The sequence below is a fragment of the Poeciliopsis prolifica genome, unplaced genomic scaffold (genome assembly GCF_027474105.1).
Source record: "Poeciliopsis prolifica strain line A6 unplaced genomic scaffold, Auburn_PproV2 SCAFFOLD032, whole genome shotgun sequence".
Lineage (NCBI taxonomy): Eukaryota > Metazoa > Chordata > Actinopteri > Cyprinodontiformes > Poeciliidae > Poeciliopsis > Poeciliopsis prolifica.
The window spans coordinates 546,238-574,086 of NW_026562407.1; the positions used below are offsets into that span (position 1 = coordinate 546,238).

The 27,849-nt window shown below is 38.4% G+C and overlaps 1 protein-coding gene and 1 pseudogene across 1 annotated transcript; both read right to left on the reverse strand.

Annotated features, from left to right (window-relative positions):
* Positions 1-11,904: 11,904 nt before the first annotated feature.
* On the reverse strand, positions 11,905-13,111 carry LOC129373180 (interferon-induced very large GTPase 1-like). The gene is given in 3 exon segments (XM_055050962.1): positions 11,905-12,959; positions 12,962-13,027; positions 13,030-13,111. Coding segments are annotated over 3 exon segments (1,203 nt in total).
* Positions 13,112-13,685: 574 nt separating this feature from the next.
* Positions 13,686-14,951, reverse strand: LOC129373181 (up-regulator of cell proliferation-like; annotated as a pseudogene).
* Between the last annotated feature and the right edge of the window lie 12,898 nt (positions 14,952-27,849).

The window sequence follows — 27,849 nt, forward strand, 5'->3', positions numbered from 1 at the left end:
CAAAACATAATCCCAAAGTAACCCACTTCATAGAGAAACTTGAAATCATAAACATGTCTTCTTAGTATTTCATTTGGTCAAATGTTATCTAAGGAATCTCAGAGTGCATCAAAAGGCTGCAACAACCACCTTGCTAAACAACTATGTAAGAAGATTTGATAGTTAATAGCATTAATGTTGAATGATAGATTTATAGTGAAAACCACATTGGTTTACCATCCAATGGAGTTGCACATTTACACCATTTTTCAAAAGGGATGTCCATATATTTTTGATGAGATACTTTGTAAACAAAAGTTTATAAAAGCACAAAACAATAACAATCATTACTTATGAATTATTATTGATTGAAAAAGAGACATAGGAAAAAAGACTTTAAGTGTTTTATTTCATCTTCAGTCAAAGAGATGAGCCCCAAATGTAAATTAGGTTTGCTTTCAAAAAAAGGGGAAATAATAACTGAAATAATTATGTTCTTATAACTAAGCATTACTTATATTTCACTTGATGTGAAATGACTCCTTGAGGCTTTTCTTGCCTGTTCTTTTGTGATTTTCTTCCAATAATCAGAAATGTCAGCAGGTCCTGAATCACATTCTTAACAAATTCCTTGTTGTATTGGCCATCACATATTTCCAATAATCTGATGCCTTCAGATTCACATCTGGACGAATTTCCCAATCTGGGAAAATGTCCTTATATTCTTTGTAAGGATGGGATTCATCATTTGTGGCACTACTGCAAAAACTGGAATAACTGATAACAAGAGAAGAGCAGAAGTCTGTTGAGAGTTTATTTTAGTGTAAAGAAATTAACAGACCTAAACCTTCTGGTTGATGCAGGGAGGCAAAATGTACAGAATGGACACTGTTGGCCACATCCAATCACTCTGGTGAAAATCTCATTCTCTGGTTTCATACGGAGGACTGAGAGTTTTGTCAAAACTTGTGGATCTAAACTTGACTCTAAGAGCTTCTGTCATTTCCTCAAGAGACACAGTGAGAAACTGAGCAAACAGTTCCTGGTCAGCATCGTTCAGAATCAAGAAGGCATCAAGAGCATCTTGGGAAATCACCAGTTTATCACCCAGTTCTTTTCAGATATTTGCAACAAATAACCCAAAACTGGAAGTTTTTGTTGTTTTTTTTTTTTAATGGCAGCATCTATGTGGTCGATGCAGAACTTAAGCAGTGGCGGAGCTAGACTTTTTTCAAGGGGTGGCCAAAGGGTGAGCAAGGCTTTATCAGAGGGTCCATATACAAATGATGAACGAAAGGAAACAAATATTTTCTCACACACACTCAAATTAAAATGGTTTATTTAACTTAGATTTGCCATGACCAAACAAGACGTTAAACGGCACTACGGAAGAGTGAACATGTAAATGTAAACTCAGAGCCCACAATATGACCAAAAACAAATTCTCAAAAATAAATAAATAAATAAACTGGTGCTTCTGGTGTGCTGAGTGGGGCCAGTTCAGTGCCATTTCCTTCTGCTTCACTGTCTTCCTCCCCAGAGTCTGACTCTGAATCTGTATCACCCTCATCGCTCTCTGGAACTTAATTGGAAATGCATAAACAGACACAATAAAAAATGCAAAAAGCATCATGCTAACCTTTAGAATTAGGCTTATTGGATTTTAATACTTAATAACTCTCTGTCACAGCCTCTAACCTGCTGGTGATCCACTTGGGCCTGGAATCTCCTGGCTGGATTCTCCAGGTTGGTCACTGCTGCAGGGTTCTGTCTGGTCCTGGTCACTGCTGCAGGGTTCTATCTGGTCCTGGTCACTGCTGCAGGGTTCTGTCTGGTCCTGGTCACTGCTGCAGGGTTCTGTCTGGTCCTGGTCACTGCTGCAGGGTTCTGTCTGGTCCTGGTCACTGCTGCAGGGTTCTGTCTGGTCCTGGTCACTGCTGCAGGGTTCTGTCTGGTCCTGGTCACTGCTGCAGGGTTCTGTCTGGTCCTGGTCACTGCTGCAGGGTTCTGTCTGGTCCTGGTCACTGCTGCAGGGTTCTGTCTGGTCCTGGTCACTGCTGCAGGGTTCTGTCTGGTCCTGGTCACTGCTGCAGGGTTCTGTCTGGTTCTGGTCCCTGCTGCAGGGTTCTGTCTGGTCCTGGTCACTGCTGCAGGGTTCTGTCTGGTTCTGGTCTGGTTTTTGCCTCTTTAAGAAGAACTGGGAGATTTTCCCTTTTCTCTTCATTTTGGCTCTACACAAAATAAGAGCCTGGTATTTAGACTCCATGACTGTTTGGCAGAGACAACACTATTTTAACTATTATTTAAAGTATAGTTTTTAGTTTTCTGTAGCTAGCTAAAATAATACTAAATTAAAAATACATTAATTAAATTAATATAACTAGTTAGGTTATAATTCAAAGCTTTCATATGACATAGCCTACTTACATTTCAGTCATTATAAAACTTAATAGTTTTTCACATATTCTTACCACACATTTCAAGCAAGAGCTGGGAGATATAAAACATTAGAGGGCAGCATGTGCACTAAAACATATGTTAAAAGAATCTGTCTAAAACACGATCTATCAGCACTAGCATGGCTAATATAATAAACGAGGGTACTATGCAGCGGTGCACAACCATTTTTTTTTCTTTTTAGAAATGTATGACAAGTGCCGCCTCTCATTAGGAAGGTAACAGCGGTTACCGCTGAGCGGTAAAATGTAAATACCTGCAAAACTCCTGGACGGTGTAACTCTAAAGCCGTTGATGTGTTTTGGATCAAGCAGGACCCACATGTCAATACCAATGAACAGCGTCGGGCATCGGGCTGCCTTCAGGGACAGTCGGAAATTACAGTTTTCCTGGCAAATCTTTGCCGATCTCATAAGTATTATATTTTAAAATTACCATTTCCAGTGGGGTGGCACTAGGGGTGGCCAAGGGTCTGTTGGGGGTGGCAAGTGCCACCCCGGCCACCCCTCTGGCTCCGCCACTGCACCTAAGATGTCGGTCCTCAAACTCATGAACTCCATAGTCAGAGGAAAGTCTCTCCCTAATTCTATCAGATATTCATGATTATACATATTCTTGAGCAAGACTGCCTTCTGTCTGTCCAGGGTGACCCTGCCTCTCGCCAAAACGTTCACTCTAGATCTGCACCAGCACCCATCCTGACACCACTGGGTACCACGGTGTTAGAAAATGGATGGATGGTTTACTGAAGTAAAATACTTTATAGAAATACAAGAGAAAGAAAATATTGAAGACTTGAGATTAACCAAACTGATAAACATTGAAATATATAGAAGAGTTTATCAAGATGATATTTCTATCACTTTAGAAGTTACTGTATTTAAGTGTTAAGATTCATATCTTCCTCTGAGTTATTTCTTTCCATCCTCTGCCGCCTGATTAAATAGTTTACATTCACATTAATTTCTGTCGTGAAAACTGGTATGAGGAGGTGAGATCTGTCCAGGTTCACGCAGAAAACAGATCATAATGGGCCTGAGAGACTGAAATAATCTTGTATGATGATTCAATCTTGTTTATGGAAAAATGTATTATGTTGAAGTATTGATGATTATGAAGTAAGTTCTGAAGGTGATTGTTGAAAATTATATAAAGTAGTTAAACAATGAAGTATAATCATACTGAATCAGAAGTAATAAGTACTAAAAAGTAATGATTGAAGAAATGTATTAAAAGTAATTGTGTTGATGAGTTATATGTCAGTATAGTATATAAAAGATTGAAATCAAAATAAGTAAGAGTATAGGGACAGTCTTTGGGTGCAAAGGCAAGCCTGGACATCTTCTGGTAATGGGTGTGGACAGGCCTGGCCTGGATGTGTTCTGGGAAACAGGCCAGAAACCTAATGTAATCACACCAGAGCAGAAGGGAACAATTGGTGACCAAATGTGGAAGAGCATGAAGCCTGGTATGACGTAATCAAATGCTTGAGAAATCAAGTAATCTGCTCCCCATGCATAACAGTGGAGGAAAAGAGTATAAATAAGCGGTGAAACAGAGAGCTGGGGTTCTTCATCTTCAGCAAGTGGAACGAGCAACAGCGGGCCATGAGGACCTCGAGGAGCTTCGCTCCGGATCCAGAGGGAAGACAATCTCTGGGACCCGAGGCCCAACTGCTCTGGCTCCTAATTCGACTGAAGCTCCGCACTCACCCCAAAGATCTCAAGATTTGCTGCAACGAACTTGGGGACCAGACAAAGATCACTAAAGTGATGAAGATTTGGGACGTTTGAAAGATAACTACCAGTCAGCTTTGTTCCTGTTCAAAGGAGGATTCGTCATGCCAAGACAAGACTCTGTGCAAGAATATTTAAACCTTCTGTTGCCAAGATCCTTTATCATCTGGGTATGAGTTTGCCTGCACCCCAAAAAGCCTTCCTTAGCAAATAGATGGCGCCGTTTAGGGAAAGGTGTTAGGAAAGAATTATGTTGGTTTTATTCAGATTTAAATTTTACTCTTAAAGATTTGTAATCATTGATAATTAATATGTTTGCCATTTACTCCTGCTTAAAGCTTGCTTAAATAAATATATACATATTAAAATTCTAATGAGATTTGAGAACATTGAAATTAATTAAGTCATTTTATTAGTATTAGTCCTTCTATTTGATGTAAAACCCAATGTTTATGGTTCTAGAAAAGTGGTGGCTTCGGACTTTCCTTCAGTTGACATAAAAATAATGACCCTGGGACTTACAAAGTCACTAAAACTAATCTAGTCATTAACAAATGCTCGTTATTCTTAGAGAAAGGGCTACCGTTAACAGAAGTGGTCATTGGGGTTATGCAGTTGTGAGGCCTACTCAACTGACTGCTTTTTAACTGAAAAGGGTCATAACTTCTGGATAGTAGGTAGTTAGAGCTAGACGAGTCTCTCTCGACACCAGCTTAAATAGATTGTCCCTCTAAGTCCTTCAGCAGGGTAATACCCAGGTTTCAGGATCTTTCCGGACCTGTTAGACGGAGAGCTGGTCAGTAGTCAGCTCAGAAGAGTTGTGAGGGTTAGGGCGGGGATGGCTATTGCGTAATAACCAACATGGCGCCCAACGTGGGGCGTTTCCAAATAATAGTAGGAGGGCCCTACGTTCTAAGTCAGTAAAAACAGATGTGTGAATCTGAATAGCTTACTTAGTGTAGTAATTCTAAGGAAATAGAGTTAGGCCTTCAGTCACAACCCTTGCAGTAATTGTACAGTGTGCAGGTGAGGGGAAAGCTTTTACTGAGGATAAATGACCAGATCCAGACAATGAAGCCAGTAGCCACAGCAGCCTGAAACCACCCCTACTCAATGACGTCAAGCGAGGCTTTGGGGACAGGCAACTCGAAGACAAAAATGAAGATGAGTGCCAGTGAAGAAGCACAAGCATATTGGCAATAAATCTTATCGTTCTCGCAGATGGAAGACAACTGGAAAAATGGGGGACAATAGTCTGTTCTCTCCCAATCCACACTAAAGAAGCTTCCAGTAAAGCTGATGCTCTTCGGAGAAGGGCTGGAACACTGGGCGACGATAAATCAGCAGACATTTTTCGCTCATCACTTCACCGAAAAAAAGGATCACATTCAAGCCATGATGACCGTTATGTAAGAATCAAGGCATCTACTACTGCTCCAGACTGATGGGTGGCACCCAGCTGGGTGTTATCCGCTGCCCAGTGGAAGTCAGCAAGAAAAGTGAGATTAAAGCTTGGCTGGAATTGCTAGCTGACCTACTCAAGAAATGGGCAGAAGCAGAAATAATGACTATTTACAGCACCTCAGCGAAATATTATGGTATAATAAGGACAGCATCCTGGGTAACCGGGACCAGATATCCAGATGGGATCCTGGTAAACACATACACCAAAGGAACCTATCGATATAATGAGTGTGATGAGGTGCTGAAGTGGCTTGCTGCCCACAAGAAGAAAATGGAAAAAGAACAAAGACCAACACAGGGGATGGAACCGGACGACTCAGACGCGGCCGAACCACCATCCCATGTCCCCAGCAGAGCCCTGACACCCCAGGATGAGGAGAGACTTTTATCTACAGAGACTATAGACCTAACTGGAGGCTGCAGTGGGGAAAGGCTGGAGCAGCGCAGTCCATCACCTGACCAGTGTCGTCTGGTCCATCCCAAGGCTACGAGGATTCACCAGAAGAAACAGAAAGGGGTGCACCCTGTCATCAACTCACCGTGAAGCGGTTGCAGAAGGCCCTGGACGAATGGACCACACCTCAGGGCTCCAGGAAGGAGTTCCAGCCACCAGCCCACAACACGGAGAGAAAATTGCTGGCATCTCTGAGGAACCTGTCTGAAAGAAGCACCGAGGACGAAGGCAACGGGTCGGAGGAAGAACTGCAGAGAAACACCAAACCCAGGAAGGTGACTCAGAAGACGAGGATTCGAAGATTGTCCCGGGAGTTGACACCACTACCATCATTTACTCTCTGCGTTGGGATGCAGACGGGACTTAAAGTCTACTGCCTGATTGGAGAGCCCTGGGACATCGAGGGTGATGGCCTTATAGCATTCACCAATGAAAAGCACAAGATTCACAATAGCCTTGAGTTCCTAGCCGACCTGAAGGCGAGAGCTGGACCGGGTTATCAACAAGACTTAAGAGTTGCCAGTAGCAGAGAAACTGTAGGGGACATAGTCATGCTAAATGGCTATATTCTCCCATACGGAGTGGTGATCCTGGTTCCAGTAGAAGCCTACAAGAAAGGCGATGACATCAAAGCCTATCGGAAGAAGCTCTGGCTGGGATTTGAATGGGGACTCATCGCTGCCAACAATGAAAGCATGAGACTTGCAGTAGTGAGTGTGCAAGGACTGAGGTCACCTGGTTTACCAGGAAACACCGCCCAGGTCGTCGCAGAAAACAGGGTAGTGACTATAGCCAAGAACAACAGCCACCTCTTTGGTTTCAGAGAGTTAGTGGTCGTGGTCGATCCCCGACAACACCAGCTCCAGAGAGATCAAGGGTTGCGAATGGCAGCCAAAATAGAGGAGCAGCAACGTGTCAATCATTCACCTCCTGAGAACGAGAAATACCCTCGAGTGACCCAGCAGGACAAGACTCCAAGCAGCCCCAAGTATAATGGGGCTGCTTGGAGCCCCATTGTCCTTGTGACAATGGGGCTCTTAACAGCAGAGTCTTGCCGCTGTTAAAGATAAAGCTGAGGGTGTCTGCGGTGGACCCGGAACCTGGTACTGCGAGATACATCAAAGCAGTCATGTGTGAACCCTACGACTGCAAGCCAAAGAAAAATAAAAAGGAACCTAAAACTGAAGCCTCAGGGGACAACGGGGATGAGGTGATGAGGTGATGAGGCCAGCTAAGATTCAGCCTCTGAATTCCCCGGGCAAGTTACCCCTCTGGCAGTCGCAGTATGACGACATCAGCAGCTCCGAACCAGAACAACAGCAGGAAAGTGAGCAGTCTGCGGAAGAAGAGGAAGTGAGCGACCGTGAAAGTGCGTTCTCAGGACCCGAGGCAACCTTCACCCGAGCATCAACCACTTTGAACCGCGCAGAATCAGGGGTTCTGCGCGGTTCAAGATCTCGATGTCGTAGATCTCGGAGGATCTACGACATCGAGAGGTCCTCCGAGAGGGTGACAAAGGACCTGACCCGGGGCCCAGTCCAAGCAAAGGACGGATGGTGAGCGTATGTCCCAGAAGTCGGCCAGACGGAGTATTGGATTCCAGCAGAATGGGCCAGCCGACTGGAGGACCGAGTTACCCTCGGGGTGGAGGTGACCATCGGCGAATGGGCTAACATACTGATGATGCCTTCCTGCTCTACCCTGACGGCGTACTACTCTCTAACTGCTACTGGTCTGTTTATTTGAAGCTTCAGGGAGTCTCCCTGTTACGGTCACTGACCTCTAGGGTCTCTCTCTCTCTGTGTGCTTCAGTTCTACCTGGCTGTCACAGGTGAAATGCATTGAAGCTCATCAGCCAATCAGTGAAGAGCTTCATTCCAGCTGTCAGGTTTCTTTTTCTCTGGTCCTTGATCTTCAGTGATCTTGTTTGTCTGCTGACTGTTTGTGGGGATTTTGGTGATCTTACTGCAGCTTTATTGGGAAGAATTTAGTGTCTAACTAAAGTAATGTGTTTCTATTCACAATGGAAGCTGCCATTTTTATTCTATGTTGTTTTCTCCTGTTTTGTGGTTAGACAGGGAGTTCAGGTGTTTTACCTTTTTCAGTTCTCCTATAGAAAGTGTTTATTTTATAGTTAAAAGGTGATGTTTAGTTTATGTTTTGGCCTTGGAGACCCTGAAGCTTTTCTGCCTTGTGTGATTGAGGTTTTAACTGAACTGTAAAATCAAATAAATATTTTTCTGCTGACATCAACTGTTTACTGATTTTGTGTTGCACCCAGTGCCAGAATTTATCCTTAATTGTCTTGAGGAGGGGATGAAACTCTTCCTTAAGGATTCATGGACTCATGATTCAAGAGTTGTTGTTGTTGATCCAACACAGCCAGAGATCAGGTTGGGCTGTTAGTGTGCAGCTTATTATTGCTCTTTAATGTACAACAGACACATTGTTTTAACTAAAGTACTCTATTAAATTACATAAAGTAGCAAGATAATATCAGACTGATGAAACTCTTATTTGGCACCTGATTTAAATCAAAGATAATTTTTAAATAGCAAATTATCATAAAGTTCTTATAGTAAATTCTGATAACATTTTAACTAAGAGGTCTGTAGATCCACAACAATATATTTTATTAAGCATGTCATAAACAAGATGATCTATTTCTTTATTTGCAGAATATAATTTATTTTAACAAAAAATGAGCAGCTTTTTATTTGTTTACACAAGAATAGAGAATCAGCTGCTATGACATTTAGTTGGAAATAAAACATTTAATATAATTAGCACAACAACACATCAAGTCAACACAGAACTAAAGATCTGACAAAAAGCAAGTCATGTAAAAACTTTAAATTGAGTTGAACTGAATTTTTGTTATATTTGATGATAAATGCTGAGGATGAAAACCTAAATACATTTGAATCAATTCTGAGAAAAACTCAGAATAAAACCCAGAAATAGATGTTTGTAAACCCTAAATCCTTATGAATGTGACAAAATGAAACAAAGGGAAAAAAATAAATGACATTTTTATGCAAACAAAACAATATATCTGGAAATGACACTGAATATGGCAATAAGACAAATTAAACGTATATAAGAACATTTATTTAGTAACATTCCTGCACCCATACAGCAAATATAACCAAAAGAAAAATAATTTGACATCAAACTGAATTCAGTTAAGTTTATTGTTCTAGCACTAATTCATAGCAAATGTAATCTCAAGATAATTTGGAATATAAGCCAGATAATTTAATATACAGAAATACATAATCAATTCAACCACATCAGATTTAAAATTAAATAAATTTTAATTTGACCCAATCAAATTTTAATTTGACCCAGATATTTAATTTGGTAAAACTTTTTCTATCTAAGGAAACTCAGTAAATGCATCCAGTGATTGACTTTGCAGCAATGACCCACTGAATGATGTCATGATAATGGAGAATTGATTGCATTGAGTCGTTCACAATGAACAATAAATTTGTACTGAAACTCTCCAATTATCCATCTAATGTGGTAGCAAACATACAATCTTTCAACAAGAGTGTAAATATTTTCAGACAAGATATGTTGCAAATAAAAGTTAATAAAATAAAAGAATAACAAAATGCTAAAATTATAAATGATCAATGAAGAAAATAAGGAGCTGCAGTAAATTAAGGTGAAGTTGTTTAATTTGGCTTTTGTTAAAGAGGTGAGTCCAACGTGTGAATTTGGCCTTTCAAAAAAAGGATAAAAAACTCTACATAGAAGAACCAATTGTGTTCTTAAAACTAAACATGAATTTGATGTAGAATGATTTCTTGAGGCTTTTTACTGCCTGTTCTTTTGTGATTTTCTTCCAAGCATCAGGAATGTCAGCAGGCTTTGCATTATATGCTTCAGTAAATTCCTTGTTGTATTTGTTCATCACATATTTCCAATAATCTGACGCGTCAAGGCTCACATCTGGAGGAATATTCCAGTCTGGGTAAGTCGTCGTATATTTTTTGAAAGGATGATACTTATTCTTTGTGTCACTGCAGCGAAAACGAATGTCACTGATAAGAGAAGAGCAGATATCAGTCAAGAGTTTTTTTGAGTCATTCCACCTCCTCCCACCTAATCCATTTGGTCGATGCAAAGAAGCAAAGTGTTGAGTGTGTTTTTCTCCACCAGCATCACAGGGTATTTTGCAGAATGGACACTGTTTGCCACAACCAATCACTCTGTTAAAAAGCTCATTCTCTGGCTTCATGTGGAGACGTGAGAGTTTTGTTTCAAATGTTATCTTTTCAAACTCTCCTCTAAGAGTTTCTTTCATTTCCGCCACACACATGTTGAGCCAGTGAGCAAACTGTTCCTGATCAGATTTGTTCAGAACCATGAAGGCATCAAGAGCATCCTGGGAAATTACCAGTTTATCACCAAGTTCTGTGCAGATCTTGACAACAAATGTCTTCAGACTGTCAGTCTTTTCTGTTTTTGCCTTTTTAATGGCAGCATTTATGTGGTCGATGCAAAACTTAAGATGTTTGTCCTCAAACTCACAAACTGTCTCCCCAGAGGAGAAATACTCCTTAATTCTATTAGATGTCCATGATTTTACGTAAAATTCATATGAACAAATGTAGCTCTTAAAGGTTTCAAATTCACTTTTTGAAATCAGATCCAGTAAAATGTAATACTGGAAGGACATTCGTGTGCTGAACTCCTCTTTTGTCATCATTTTATGAACAATATCAAGACCAAGAGAACGACAGATGAAGTTTTCAACAGCAGGTTTCAGACATTGATTAGTGAATTCTTCAGCTTTTTTCTGGCATTGGTCTTTTTCTTGAAACACATCTTTGAAATCTGTGCAGAATTTTTCTTTGTTTTTCTGCAGACATTTATAAGGATCATTTTCTTGGATAAAATCTTCATGCATTTTCTGAAACTTTCTGGCTGCAGATCCACAGATGTGTTGTTTCAGAGGCACTTCAAACTCAATGTCTGTGTCAACATCAGCTTTGTTCAGCTTCTCATCAATGATGTGAAGAATCTCCTGAATGTAAGTATCATGATAATTGGTTTTTCTCTTGATTTTATCAGTAATACAGTCATTGCAAGCAGAGATGATGCTGTCAGCAATTTTTTGTCTTTCCTTTACTAGATTCTTCAAGGTAAAAAATCCTCTAACAGCAGTTTTGAGTTTTTCCTTCACTCCTTTAGGTTTGTATGTAAAAGACTCCAGTCCACAGTTTTGGAGGATTTTCTTACTCAGCAGTTCACATGCATGGCTTCCTTTGTGTTTAAGATTTGTTTGTAACTGATGGGAAACATTGGTGAAGATATTTATTGTCTGTTGTTTGGACAAAGACAAACTGTTCAGTGTTTCAGTCCACATCTCATTAAAACTTTCATCAAGCTCAATGTCAGTCATTTCAACTTTTTTCTTACGACATTCATCAATTAAATCACAAACTGCTTTCTCAATTTTTTCAGTATAAGTGGCCTTGATTGTGTCAAGTTCTTTCAATCCCTTCTTAATATCAGCAGCTGCTGTGATCTGGTTGAACACTGATCTTTCAGTTTCTTGTCGAAGACTCTTGATGCTGTTGGAGAAATCCTCTCTGTATCCTTCAACCAGATAAACATGACCTTCTGGCTGATCAAAGTATTTCTTCAGGTTTTCAAGGATCTTTGTCTCCCACTTGATCAGCTCTGTGATTGCTTCATTTTTCAACTCAGTGATGAATTCATTCATGTCTGATATTTCAGATGTTGCAGTAAATGAACCAAAATTGGAAATTCTTGTCTCTGCTTTGGTGACCCATTTGTTCATTTCCTTTTTGAACTCCACTCCCATTGGTTGTACTCTGTGCAGAGCCTCATGTAAGCATCAGCCACCAGGCTGTTTCTGAAGCTGTAGATGAAGTTTTCATGTTTTACTGCGTTCCACAGGCTGGTTATCCACTCTCTGAACTCCAAGATGTCATTAGAAGTTGAGCCACACTTTCCCAGCTGTTGGATGATGTTTTTCTTGAGTTCATAGACAGTCTCACTGTATCCTGCATTGACTGGAGCCATTGGTGGGTTTCCATTCCAGAGTCCAGGAATGTAGCAGTTCCCAGTGTCTGGATTATACTCCATCACATCAGTGAAGCTCTTGTTTTCCTCTTTCTTCTCCATTCTAGCTGCTGCCTGGGTCATCTCATCCAGCTGTTCTAACAGCAGCTTCCTGTCTCTCAGGTTCTTCTCATGGGCTGAAACATCAGAAACGTTCTGGTGAACAAACTGACATTGAGGCTTTTTTCCGCTGGCCTCCTTCATCCTGAGGAAAGCATGCACCACTATCTGCAGGATGTCCTTCATCTCTGTTGAATTCTCCATGGCAATATTGATAATGGTGATGTCACTCAGCCCAACAACAAGTGTTGCCAGCTCATTGTCGTGCTCATAGCTGTTGTCCAGCTGTGCTAGCTCTGGTGATTTTAAGCCTTCAGTGTCGATGATCATCATGAAGTCACAGTTGAGAACTTTCTTCAAGTCTTCATTGACTTTGATGAGCAGCATGAAGGCACCTCTAGTGCATCGACCACTGCTGACTGCAAACTGGACTCCAAACATGGTGTTAAGGAGAGTGGACTTCCCTGTGCTCTGAACTCCAAGAACTGTGACGACCCGTATCTTGTTGTTTGGAGACACCAAGTCATTGAGCTGAGAGAGAACATCACTCACCCATCTGAGAGGAATGTTGGAAGCATCTCCATCTACAAGCTCAATAGGAAATCCATCCAGCAACAACTGAGCACAGAGTTTGGGCAGATGTTGCAGTTGTTGACGTGATGGATCTGTTTCTGGAAGGTAAAGAGAAGCTTCATAGATCTGACCATTTCACGGAAGAAGTGCTCAACTCCCAGTGAGCTGCTGGAAAGTTGTTGATCAATTTTTTTTATCTCTTCTTTGTTCTCAGGATTTTGCATTTTTCCTTGTAAAGCTCCCTGAGGACAGAAAGTTTGATTCGAGACAAATTATTGAGATTCATTTTCATCCAATTTAGAAAGTAACATCTTTCTTTCTGTTGGCTGGATATTGCACTAATGAAGCAGGTCATTGCTTTGGACATTACAGAGTCATTTGTGTTTTTCTCAGTTTTTCTCTCTCGCTCTGAAGTTTACATTTGTAATTTTCAATGTTTTCAGAACCAACTTTTCCAAGACGAAATTCTTCCTTTTCCAACAAAGTCAATTCCTTCCATATTTGACCCTGCAACAGAAGTTGATTTTCTTTGTATTTTATTATATCTTTAATCTCAGCAGTGATTTCATCAGCTTTCATCTTTCCATCCTGACACTCTGGAGAATCTTCATCAACAGTGATTCCCATTTCATGTGCAACATCAGCCATCTGCTCTACAGACATCTTTTTCTGTGAGTTATTGACCACATCACTGACCATTTTTCTCAATTGTTTACAAAATCTGCACTATTTGTCTGTTTTGTCTTTCTTAAATGTTGGTTTGAGTCAATGGTACCACTTCGACTCTAAAGTTTTTGCTTTGCTGGTTTCCCACCAAAAAGATTTTTGCTTTGTGGTTTTTGTTCATCAGCAGTTTGCAGTCAGTCCATCTGGTCAAAGAAAACAAAAAACTGCAGCAGATGTCTGACACAAAAAGGAGAATTGAGTTTCAAATGAAGCAATGTCTCACGAAGGTTAGCTATAGCAACTGGTTCACTGAAGATGTCCAAGTTTTTGTTTCCACAGGGAGATACCAGGTCAGTTCAGTCAGTCCATTGGATATTCTTCTCTGAATGTTTCACACTCCATGTCACGGTGAACAAAGGTGTCATGGTATTGCCTCAAGTTACTCAGAAGTTTGTGAGGAGCCTCAGATTTTGGACCCAGTCTCAGAACTCATTGTTCAGAAAGAACTTTCATTCATGATTTTTGATGAAGATTGAAGGTCTGTACAACAATGCCCTGCTGTGCATGACAGCAGCACAGGGAACAGTGAGATGGACATTTTTAGAGCCAGTTCTTGATGAACAAACCATCAGAACACAGAAAGAGAGCAGTGATTATATCCAGAGGGTTTAGAGAGTTATCCTCATTTGGACTGTCAAGAATACAAAGTCAAACTCACCAGCTTCTAATTTATAATTACAGGTCTTCAGAAGTTGATGTGCATTTTATCTTTCTAGCTGTTACATTTCCCATTATAACTTTCTTTAAAAAATACCATGGAGGATCTGATTTCCACTTTTGAGGCTCATCATTGATGGTCTTGTCATTGATCTCCAGTATCTTCCCCAGTGACAGTTTCTCCTTGAAGAACGGCTCCATTCCCAGTTCCTCCAAAAGCCTCTCCAGGTTGGACACTGGTTATAAAAAGAAAGCTTGTTATCTCATTTTAGCAAAAAAATAAGTTTTGAATTTATTTTCATGACTTTAAAATGGTAATGTTTACTACTGCTAATTTTTTAACAATAAGTCCAAAAACCACACATATATTAGAGTGAATGCTACAAAGGTCAAGCAAAAGTATTCATAGCCCTTAAACCTTTTTTATACACTTTGCCAAGTACAAAAAATAAAATTCTATATATCTCAGTAGGATTTTGTGTGACAGAACAACACAGATCATGCTCAGGGATTTGTTGGAGAATATGAGTGAACATACAACAAAGACTAGATTCCCATTGTTTCACCACTGATGGGAGGGGCGAAAGTGGTCAGGTACAGTGTGGGATGGGTGGTGGCTGAGGAGGTTGCAGAAGTCGGTTCCTTGGGACGTGGAAGAACGCAGGTGATATAAAAACTATTTAATCTCAACAAATTTCACACTCACAGATGTACCAGACAAGAATGGCCACTATCACCTTCATTTTTAGCACTGCTGGTAGTGGTTCCCACTAGCAAGCCTTCAAAACTTTAATATTGAAGGCATTCATACCAACAACATAACACATAAAATTTGTTTATATGCAGATGATCTGTTATTATTTCGACAAAACCCAAACAGATCAATCAAAGAATTAACCAAAGCTATCAATATATACTCCAAAATCTCAGACGACACAATAAACTGGAACAAATATGCCACATTTTCAGTAAGTGGAGACATGTATTTTGAGACCAATTTCCACACATCACAGATCCCTCATATACCACTGACACCTGGCCAGATCACGTACTTAGGCATAAAATACTCCACCAAGCTGTCAGACATGTTTCACCTTAATGTTACCCCACTATTGAAAACAACAATTTAAGATGGCTGAAAATGATGGATGACAATAGCTCTTTCAATTGTAGGCCACATCAACATCGTTAAGATGATGACATTACTTAAAGCCAACTACATATTCACCATGATACCCACTCAACTCATGGCAGCTTTCTTTCACCACCCTGAAAAGAATTACAACATCATTTCATGGAAAAACAAAAACCTGGAATAAAACTATCAACAAAAGGGTCAAACGTCAAGGTGGTTTGGTTTGTTTGTTCTCCCTGTTTGGTTACTTGATTTCTCTTTATGTTAATCGTTCGGTTCTTGCACAGAAGAAAGGAAAAACACATCCATCTCAGGAAGTGTATAGCTGGAGGAGACACAGCAAAGGGTAGTTCTACGAAGTGTTGACAAAGAGACAGACCAGGTAGGAGGCTTTAATAGCCACAACAAAAATAAGGAGAAAGATTAGTTTGTCTAAGCACATTTTACTTATCCTCAGCAAATACACTGAGAAAACACTTCTTAGTTTTAATTTGAACATGTATTTTACTGACCTTCATCGTTTGTACCAGCTTGTTGATTGTCATTATCAGATTCACCACGTGTTGGATCAGGGTTCTTTTCTACCTTTGGTTCATCATCAGTGCTGGGTTTCTTAATCAAAATCACAAAATAATATTTTAGTTTCACATACAGGTGGATTGATCATCATGTTATTTTCTATATAATTCAGATGTTTACAATGTTCCTGTGTACCTTATTTGTGGTAGAGGAATCTTCAGCCTCACACTTTTGGTTTCTGTCTCTCTCTGAAAGAAAAATTTGAAAAAAATATTATTTCATAATGTTACCTCCACAAACCTAGGTATTAATACCATTGGTTTATAATATGAGTTGGGAACACATATAAATGAACCTTTTCTGGTACATTTATAGTTCCTCATGTCAAGAGCCCTGGCAGCACATAGGGGGAACCACACTGTGAAAAGCCCTGAACTAATGAGTAAATACATTTTACCTGCATATAATTTAAAATGCACCCAAGATTTATGTAAGGGTCTCAGTGGTTTTTAGAGAACATGAGTGAAGCTAACCACACGTTTAATATCTTACAAGAAACATGCAGGTTGTTATGCGGAAATCAAATGACAGCCATGGCTGAACCACAGAGACATGCCGTTCCACCTTAAGAAATAGGCTGAACAAGAAAGCACTGATCAGAGAAACAGCCAAAAGGCTCATGGTAACATATATGCTGATGCCTAGTTAAAATCCAGACCTTCTTTCGTCTGAGAATATTAGCCAAGTCTTCATCAGTCCTATTAACAGATGATCTATGTTCGATCTGACTGAGGTTGAGAACCAAGTGAAAACATGTCTGTCTCTAAAAGGGTGAAGCTGGTAGAAAGTTAATGTAAAATGTAGTTCTACAAAGTGTAGACCAAGGGCTCAGTGACAGCAACAACAGAGCTGAGAAAACACTTCTTACTTTTAATTTGAACATGTATTTTACTGACCTTCATCGTTTGTACCAGCTTGTTGATTGTCATTATCAGATTCACCACGTGTTGGATCAGGGTTCTTTTCTACCTTTGGTTCATCATCAGTGCTGGGTTTCTTAATCAGAATCACAAAATAATATTTTAGTTTCACATACAGGTGGATTGATCATCATGTTATTTTCTATATATATCAGATGTTTACAATGTTCCTGTGTACCTCCTTTGTGGTAGAGGAATCTTCAGCCTCACACTTTTGGTTTCTGTCTCTCTCTGAAAGAAAAATTTGAAAAAGCTTTTGACTTTAATTTGCATCTGGAAACTCTTGACTCACAATATAGACCAACATCTATCCTCCAATAGTAAGTTGCTAAAAATAACAAAAGCGTTTTTGCCAGTTGCTAAAAGCTTGAAGTGCAAAAATGGAGAATTTGTTTCATAAATCAAAGAGCAGCAACAAATCTCCTAAGACTTGTTACAGATAATCAGTTAGAATAGGATCCCTTCTCCACTTGAACTGACTGAACTGAAACAACCAGGATGTTAATCTCCATGGAAAGTCAATCAATCACAAGTGATTCACTTTGTCCTATACTGGCCAAAAGGAGAAGGCAAAGAGGCAAAAGCATTAACAATATTAATTTTAAACATCTCTGGAAGTTGCTGTCTCCACTTTTGTCAAGATGACAGACGAAATTAAAAACAAGCAATTCTTCCCATAACACATGAATACAGCACTAACTTCATGAATTCTCAAAACTAACAAAAATCCCAGTCATTGTTCCAGTTACAGGCCTATTTCCTTAATCAACACCAATATAAAAATAATCAGCAAAGTTTGAACAACCCGTATCAAATCAGCCATCTCATCTCTTATTCAGCCAGATCAAACAGGAGTTATTGAAAGCAGACACTCTACAAATAATACACATAGACTTTTCAACCTTATACATTTATCTCAGCAAAGTACAAAAAAACAGTCATTATTTCACTAGATGTAAAAAAAAGTATTTGACAAAGTAAATTGGACATAAATACTGGAAAAATTTGGTTTTGGACAGTCTTTTATTCAATGGATCAAAACATTGAATAAAACTGAAAGCAGGTGATATAAAAACTATTTAATCTCAACAAATTTCACACTCCACAGATGTACCAGACAAGAATGGCCACTATCACCTTCATTTTTAGCACTGCTGGTAGTGGTTCCCACTAGCAAGCCTTCAAAACTTTAATATTGAAGGCATTCATACCAACAACATAACACATAAAATTTGTTTATATGCAGATGATCTGTTATTATTTCGACAAAACCCAAACAGATCAATCAAAGAATTAACCAAAGCTATCAATATATACTCCAAAATCTCAGACGACACAATAAACTGGAACAAATATGCCACATTTTCAGTAAGTGGAGACATGTATTTTGAGACCAATTTCCACACATCACAGATCCCTCATATACCACTGACACCTGGCCAGATCACGTACTTAGGCATAAAATACTCCACCAAGCTGTCAGACATGTTTCACCTTAATGTTACCCCACTATTGAAAACAACAATTTAAGATGGCTGAAAATGATGGATGACAATAGCTCTTTCAATTGTAGGCCGCATCAACATCGTTAAGATGATGACATTACTTAAAGCCAACTACATATTCACCATGATACCCACTCAACTCATGGCAGCTTTCTTTCACCACCCTGAAAAGAATTACAACATCATTTCATGGAAAAACAAAAACCTGGAATAAAACTATCAACAAAAGGGTCAAACGTCAAGGTGGTTTGGTTTGTTTGTTCTCCCTGTTTGGTTACTTGATTTCTCTTTATGTTAATCGTTCGGTTTTCTTGCACAGAAGAAAGGAAAAACACATCCATCTCAGGAAGTGTATAGCTGGAGGAGACACACAGCAAAGGGTAGTTCTACGAAGTGTTGACAAAGAGACAGACCAGGTAGGAGGCTTTAATAGCCACAACAAAAATAAGGAGAAAGATTAGTTTGTCTAAGCACATTTTACTTATCCTCAGCAAATACACTGAGAAAACACTTCTTAGTTTTAATTTGAACATGTATTTTACTGACCTTCATCGTTTGTACCAGCTTGTTGATTGTCATTATCAGATTCACCACGTGTTGGATCAGGGTTCTTTTCTACCTTTGGTTCATCATCAGTGCTGGGTTTCTTAATCAGAATCACAAAATAATATTTTAGTTTCAATACAGGTGGATTGATCATCATGTTATTCTCTATATAATTCAGATGTTTACAATGTTCCTGTGTACCTTATTTGTGGTAGAGGAATCTTCAGCCTCACACTTTTGGTTTCTGTCTCTCTCTGAAAGAAAAATTTGAAAAAAATATTATTTCATAATGTTACCTCCACAAACCTAGGTATTAATACCATTGGTTTATAATATGAGTTGGGAACACATATAAATGAACCTTTTCTGGTACATTTATAGTTCCTCATGTCAAGAGCCCTGGCAGCACATAGGGGGAACCACACTGTGAAAAGCCCTGAACTAATGAGTAAATACATTTTACCTGCATATAATTTAAAATGCACCCAAGATTTATGTAAGGGTCTCAGTGGTTTTTAGAGAACATGAGTGAAGCTAACCACACGTTTAATATCTTACAAGAAACATGCAGGTTGTTATGCGGAAATCAAATGACAGCCATGGCTGAACCACAGAGACATGCCGTTCCACCTTAAGAAATAGGCTGAACAAGAAAGCACTGATCAGAGAAACAGCCAAAAGGCTCATGGTAACATATATGCTGATGCCTAGTTAAAATCCAGACCTTCTTTCGTCTGAGAATATTAGCCAAGTCTTCATCAGTCCTATTAACAGATGATCTATGTTCGATCTGACTGAGGTTGAGAACCAAGTGAAAACATGTCTGTCTCTAAAAGGGTGAAGCTGGTAGAAAGTTAATGTAAAATGTAGTTCTACAAAGTGTAGACCAAGGGCTCAGTGACAGCAACAACAGAGCTGAGAAAACACTTCTTACTTTTAATTTAAACATGTATTTTACTGACCTTCATCGTTTGTACCAGCTTGTTGATTGTCATTATCAGATTCACCACGTGTTGGATCAGGGTTCTTTTCTACCTTTGGTTCATCATCAGTGCTGGGTTTCTTAATCAGAATCACAAAATAATATTTTAGTTTCACATACAGGTGGATTGATCATCATGTTATTTTCTATATATATCAGATGTTTACAATGTTCCTGTGTACCTCCTTTGTGGTAGAGGAATCTTCAGCCTCACACTTTTGGTTTCTGTCTCTCTCTGAAAGAAAAATTTGAAAAAGCTTTTGACTTTAATTTGCATCTGGAAACTCTTGACTCACAATATAGACCAACATCTATCCTCCAATAGTAAGTTGCTAAAAATAACAAAAGCGTTTTTGCCAGTTGCTAAAAGCTTGAAGTGCAAAAATGGAGAATTTGTTTCATCATAAATCAAAGAGCAGCAACAAATCTCCTAAGACTTGTTACAGATAATCAGTTAGAATAGGATCCCTTCTCCACTTGAACTGACTGAACTGAAACAACCAGGATGTTAATCTCCATGGAAAGTCAATCAATCACAAGTGATTCACTTTGTCCTATACTGGCCAAAAGGAGAAGGCAAAGAGGCAAAAACATTAACAATATTAATTTTACAAACATCTCTGGAAGTTGCTGTCTCCACTTTTGTCAAGATGACAGACGAAATTAAAAACAAGCAATTCTTCCCATAACACATGAATACAGCACTAACTTCATGAATTCTCAAAACTAACAAAAATCCCAGTCATTGTTCCAGTTACAGGCCTATTTCCTTAATCAACACCAATATAAAAATAATCAGCAAAGTTTGAACAACCCGTATCAAATCAGCCATCTCATCTCTTATTCAGCCAGATCAAACAGGAGTTATTGAAAGCAGACACTCTACAAATAATACACATAGACTTTTCAACCTTATACATTTATCTCAGCAAAGTACAAAATAAAACAGTCATTATTTCACTAGATGTAAAAAAAAGTATTTGACAAAGTAAATTGGACATAAATACTGGAAAAATTTGGTTTTGGACAGTCTTTTATTCAATGGATCAAAACATTGAATAAAACTGAAAGCAGGTGATATAAAAACTATTTAATCTCAACAAATTTCACACTCCACAGATGTACCAGACAAGAATGGCCACTATCACCTTCATTTTTAGCACTGCTGGTAGTGGTTCCCACTAGCAAGCCTTCAAAACTTTAATATTGAAGGCATTCATACCAACAACATAACACATAAAATTTGTTTATATGCAGATGATCTGTTATTATTTCGACAAAACCCAAACAGATCAATCAAAGAATTAACCAAAGCTATCAATATATACTCCAAAATCTCAGACGACACAATAAACTGGAACAAATATGCCACATTTTCAGTAAGTGGAGACATGTATTTTGAGACCAATTTCCACACATCACAGATCCCTCATATACCACTGACACCTGGCCAGATCACGTACTTAGGCATAAAATACTCCACCAAGCTGTCAGACATGTTTCACCTTAATGTTACCCCACTATTGAAAACAACAATTTAAGATGGCTGAAAATGATGGATGACAATAGCTCTTTCAATTGTAGGCCGCATCAACATCGTTAAGATGATGACATTACTTAAAGCCAACTACATATTCACCATGATACCCACTCAACTCATGGCAGCTTTCTTTCACCACCCTGAAAAGAATTACAACATCATTTCATGGAAAAACAAAAACCTGGAATAAAACTATCAACAAAAGGGTCAAACGTCAAGGTGGTTTGGTTTGTTTGTTCTCCCTGTTTGGTTACTTGATTTCTCTTTATGTTAATCGTTCGGTTTTCTTGCACAGAAGAAAGGAAAAACACATCCATCTCAGGAAGTGTATAGCTGGAGGAGACACACAGCAAAGGGTAGTTCTACGAAGTGTTGACAAAGAGACAGACCAGGTAGGAGGCTTTAATAGCCACAACAAAAATAAGGAGAAAGATTAGTTTGTCTAAGCACATTTTACTTATCCTCAGCAAATACACTGAGAAAACACTTCTTAGTTTTAATTTGAACATGTATTTTACTGACCTTCATCGTTTGTACCAGCTTGTTGATTGTCATTATCAGATTCACCACGTGTTGGATCAGGGTTCTTTTCTACCTTTGGTTCATCATCAGTGCTGGGTTTCTTAATCAAATCACAAAATAATATTTTAGTTTCACATACAGGTGGATTGATCATCATGTTATTTTCTATATAATTCAGATGTTTACAATGTTCCTGTGTACCTTATTTGTGGTAGGAATCTTCAGCCTCACACTTTTGGTTTCTGTCTCTCTCTGAAAGAAAAATTTGAAAAAAATATTATTTCATAATGTTACCTCCACAAACCTAGGTATTAATACCATTGGTTTATAATATGAGTTGGGAACACATATAAATGAACCTTTTCTGGTACATTTATAGTTCCTCATGTCAAGAGCCCTGGCAGCACATAGGGGGAACCACACTGTGAAAAGCCCTGAACTAATGAGTAAATACATTTTACCTGCATATAATTTAAAATGCACCCAAGATTTATGTAAGGGTCTCAGTGGTTTTTAGAGAACATGAGTGAAGCTAACCACACGTTTAATATCTTACAAGAAACATGCAGGTTGTTATGCGGAAATCAAATGACAGCCATGGCTGAACCACAGAGACATGCCGTTCCACCTTAAGAAATAGGCTGAACAAGAAAGCACTGATCAGAGAAACAGCCAAAAGGCTCATGGTAACATATATGCTGATGCCTAGTTAAAATCCAGACCTTCTTTCGTCTGAGAATATTAGCCAAGTCTTCATCAGTCCTATTAACAGATGATCTATGTTCGATCTGACTGAGGTTGAGAACCAAGTGAAAACATGTCTGTCTCTAAAAGGGTGAAGCTGGTAGAAAGTTAATGTAAAATGTAGTTCTACAAAGTGTAGACCAAGGGCTCAGTGACAGCAACAACAGACTGAGAAAACACTTCTTACTTTTAATTTGAACATGTATTTTACTGACCTTCATCGTTTGTACCAGCTTGCTTGATTGTCATTATCAGATTCACCACGTGTGGGATCAGGGTTCTTTTCTACTTTGGTCATCATCAGTGCTGGGTTCCTTAATCAGAATCACAAAATAATATTTTAGTTTCACATACAGGTGGATTGATCATCATGTTATTTTCTATATATTTCAGATGTTTACAATGTTCCTGTGTACCTCCTTTGTGGTAGAGGAATCTTCAGCCTCACACTTTTGGTTTCTGTCTCTCTCTGAAAGAAAAATTTGAAAAAGCTTTTGACTTTAATTTGCATCTGGAAACTCTTGACTCACAATATAGACCAACATCTATCCTCCAATAGTAAGTTGCTAAAAATAACAAAAGCGTTTTTGCCAGTTGCTAAAAGCTTGAAGTGCAAAAATGGAGAATTTGTTTCATCATATAATCAAAGAGCAGCAACAAATCTCCTAAGACTTGTTACAGATAATCAGTTAGAATAGGATCCCTTCTCCACTTGAACTGACTGAACTGAAACAACCAGGATGTTAATCTCCATGGAAAGTCAATCAATCACAAGTGATTCACTTTGTCCTCTACTGGCCAAAAGGAGAAGGCAAAGAGGCAAAAGCATTAACAATATTAATTTTACAAACATCTCTGGAAGTTGCTGTCTCCACTTTTGTCAAGATGACAGACGAAATTAAAAACAAGCAATTCTTCCCATAACACATGAATACAGCACTAACTTCATGAATTCTCAAAACTAACAAAAATCCCAGTCATTGTTCCAGTTACAGGCCTATTTCCTTAATCAACACCAATATAAAAATAATCAGCAAAGTTTGAACAACCCGTATCAAATCAGCCATCTCATCTCTTATTCAGCCAGATCAAACAGGAGTTATTGAAAGCAGACACTCTACAAATAATACACATAGACTTTTCAACCTTATACATTTATCTCAGCAAAGTACAAAATAAAACAGTCATTATTTCACTAGATGTAAAAAAAAGTATTTGACAAAGTAAATTGGACATAAATACTGGAAAAATTTGGTTTTGGACAGTCTTTTATTCAATGGATCAAAACATTGAATAAAACTGAAAGCAGGTGATATAAAAACTATTTAATCTCAACAAATTTCACACTCCACAGATGTACCAGACAAGAATGGCCACTATCACCTTCATTTTTAGCACTGCTGGTAGTGGTTCCCACTAGCAAGCCTTCAAAACTTTAATATTGAAGGCATTCATACCAACAACATAACACATAAAATTTGTTTATATGCAGATGATCTGTTATTATTTCGACAAAACCCAAACAGATCAATCAAAGAATTAACCAAAGCTATCAATATATACTCCAAAACTCAGACGACACAATAAACTGGAACAAAATGCCACATTTTCAGTAAGTGGAGACATGTATTTTGAGACCAATTTCCACACATCACAGATCCCTCATATACCACTGACACCTGGCCAGATCACGTACTTAGGCATAAAATACTCCACCAAGCTGTCAGACATGTTTCACCTTAATGTTACCCCACTATTGAAAACAACAATTTAAGATGGCTGAAAATGATGGATGACAATAGCTCTTTCAATTGTAGGCCGCATCAACATCGTTAAGATGATGATTACTTAAAGCCAACTACATATTCACCATGATACCCACTCAACTCATGGCAGCTTTCTTTCACCACCCTGAAAAGAATTACAACATCATTTCATTGGAAAAACAAAAACCTGGAATAAAACTATCAACAAAAGGGTCAAACGTCAAGGTGGTTTGGTTTGTTTGTTCTCCCTGTTTGGTTACTTGATTTCTCTTTATGTTAATCGTTCGGTTTTCTTGCACAGAAGAAAGGAAAAACACATCCATCTCAGGAAGTGTATAGCTGGAGGAGACACACAGCAAAGGGTAGTTCTACGAAGTGTTGACAAAGAGACAGACCAGGTAGGAGGCTTTAATAGCCACAACAAAAATAAGGAGAAAGATTAGTTTGTCTAAGCACATTTTACTTATCCTCAGCAAATACACTGAGAAAACACTTCTTAGTTTTAATTTGAACATGTATTTTACTGACCTTCATCGTTTGTACCAGATTGTTGATTGTCATTATCAGATTCACCACGTGTTGGATCAGGGTTCTTTTCTACCTTTGGTTCATCATCAGTGCTGGGTTTCTTAATCAGAATCACAAAATAATATTTTAGTTTCACATACAGGTGGATTGATCATGTTATTTTCTATATAATTCAGATGTTTACAATGTTCCTGTGTACCTTATTTGTGGTAGAGGAATCTTCAGCCTCACACTTTTGGTTTCTGTCTCTCTCTGAAAGAAAAATTTGAAAAAAATATTATTTCATAATGTTACCTCCACAAACCTAGGTATTAATACCATTGGTTTATAATATGAGTTGGGAACACATATAAATGAACCTTTTCTGGTACATTTATAGTTCCTCATGTCAAGAGCCCTGGCAGCACATAGGGGGAACCACACTGTGAAAAGCCCTGAACTAATGAGTAAATACATTTTACCTGCATATAATTTAAAATGCACCCAAGATTTATGTAAGGGTCTCAGTGGTTTTTAGAGAACATGAGTGAAGCTAACCACACGTTTAATATCTTACAAGAAACATGCAGGTTGTTATGCGGAAATCAAATGACAGCCATGGCTGAACCACAGAGACATGCCGTTCCACCTTAAGAAATAGGCTGAACAAGAAAGCACTGATCAGAGAAACAGCCAAAAGGCTCATGGTAACATATATGCTGATGCCTAGTTAAAATCCAGACCTTCTTTCGTCTGAGAATATTAGCCAAGTCTTCATCAGTCCTATTAACAGATGATCTATGTTCGATCTGACTGAGGTTGAGAACCAAGTGAAAACATGTCTGTCTCTAAAAGGGTGAAGCTGGTAGAAAGTTAATGTAAAATGTAGTTCTACAAAGTGTAGACCAAGGGCTCAGTGACAGCAACAACAGAGCTGAGAAAACACTTCTTACTTTTAATTTGAACATGTATTTTACTGACCTTCATCGTTTGTACCAGCTTGTTGATTGTCATTATCAGATTCACCACGTGTTGGATCAGGGTTCTTTTCTACCTTTGGTTCATCATCAGTGCTGGGTTTCTTAATCAGAATCACAAAATAATATTTTAGTTTCACATACAGGTGGATTGATCATCATGTTATTTTCTATATATTCAGATGTTTACAATGTTCCTGTGTACCTCCTTTGTGGTAGAGGAATCTTCAGCCTCACACTTTTGGTTTCTGTCTCTCTCTGAAAGAAAAATTTGAAAAAGCTTTTGACTTTAATTTGCATCTGGAAACTCTTGACTCACAATATAGACCAACATCTATCCTCCAATAGTAAGTTGCTAAAAATAACAAAAGCGTTTTTGCCAGTTGCTAAAAGCTTGAAGTGCAAAAATGGAGAATTGTTTCATCATATAAATCAAAGAGCAGCAACAAATCTCCTAAGACTTGTTACAGATAATCAGTTAGAATAGGATCCCTTCTCCACTTGAACTGACTGAACTGAAACAACCAGGATGTTAATCTCCATGGAAAGTCAATCAATCACAAGTGATTCACTTTGTCCTCTACTGGCCAAAAGGAGAAGGCAAAGAGGCAAAAGCATTAACAATATTAATTTTACAAACATCTCTGGAAGTTGCTGTCTCCACTTTTGTCAAGATGACAGACGAAATTAAAAACAAGCAATTCTTCCCATAACACATGAATACAGCACTAACTTCATGAATTCTCAAAACTAACAAAAATCCCAGTCATTGTTCCAGTTACAGGCCTATTTCCTTAATCAACACCAATATAAAAATAATCAGCAAAGTTTGAACAACCCGTATCAAATCAGCCATCTCATCTCTTATTCAGCCATCAAACAGGAGTTATTGAAAGCAGACACTCTACAAATAATACACATAGACTTTTCAACCTTATACATTTATCTCAGCAAAGTACAAAATAAAACAGTCATTATTTCACTAGATGTAAAAAAAAGTATTTGACAAAGTAAATTGGACATAAATACTGGAAAAATTTGGTTTTGGACAGTCTTTTATTCAATGGATCAAAACATTGAATAAAACTGAAAGCAGGTGATATAAAAACTATTTAATCTCAACAAATTTCACACTCCACAGATGTACCAGACAAGAATGGCCACTATCACCTTCATTTTTAGCACTGCTGGTAGTGGTTCCCACTAGCAAGCCTTCAAAACTTTAATATTGAAGGCATTCATACCAACAACATAACACATAAAATTTGTTTATATGCAGATGATCTGTTATTATTTCGACAAAACCCAAACAGATCAATCAAAGAATTAACCAAAGCTATCAATATATACTCCAAAATCTCAGACGACACAATAAACTGGAACAAATATGCCACATTTTCAGTAAGTGGAGACATGTATTTGAGACCAATTTCCACACATCACAGATCCCTCATATACCACTGACACCTGGCCAGATCACGTACTTAGGCATAAAATACTCCACCAAGCTGTCAGACATGTTTCACCTTAATGTTACCCCACTATTGAAAAAACAACAATTTAAGATGGCTGAAAATGATGGATGACAATAGCTCTTTCAATTGTAGGCCGCATCAACATCGTTAAGATGATGACATTACTTAAAGCCAACTACATATTCACCATGATACCCACTCAACTCATGGCAGCTTTCTTTCACCACCCTGAAAAGAATTACAACATCATTTCATTGGAAAAACAAAAACCTGGAATAAAACTATCAACAAAAGGGTCAAACGTCAAGGTGGTTTGGTTTGTTTGTTCTCCCTGTTTGGTTACTTGATTTCTCTTTATGTTAATCGTTCGGTTTTCTTGCACAGAAGAAAGGAAAAACACATCCATCTCAGGAAGTGTATAGCTGGAGGAGACACACAGCAAA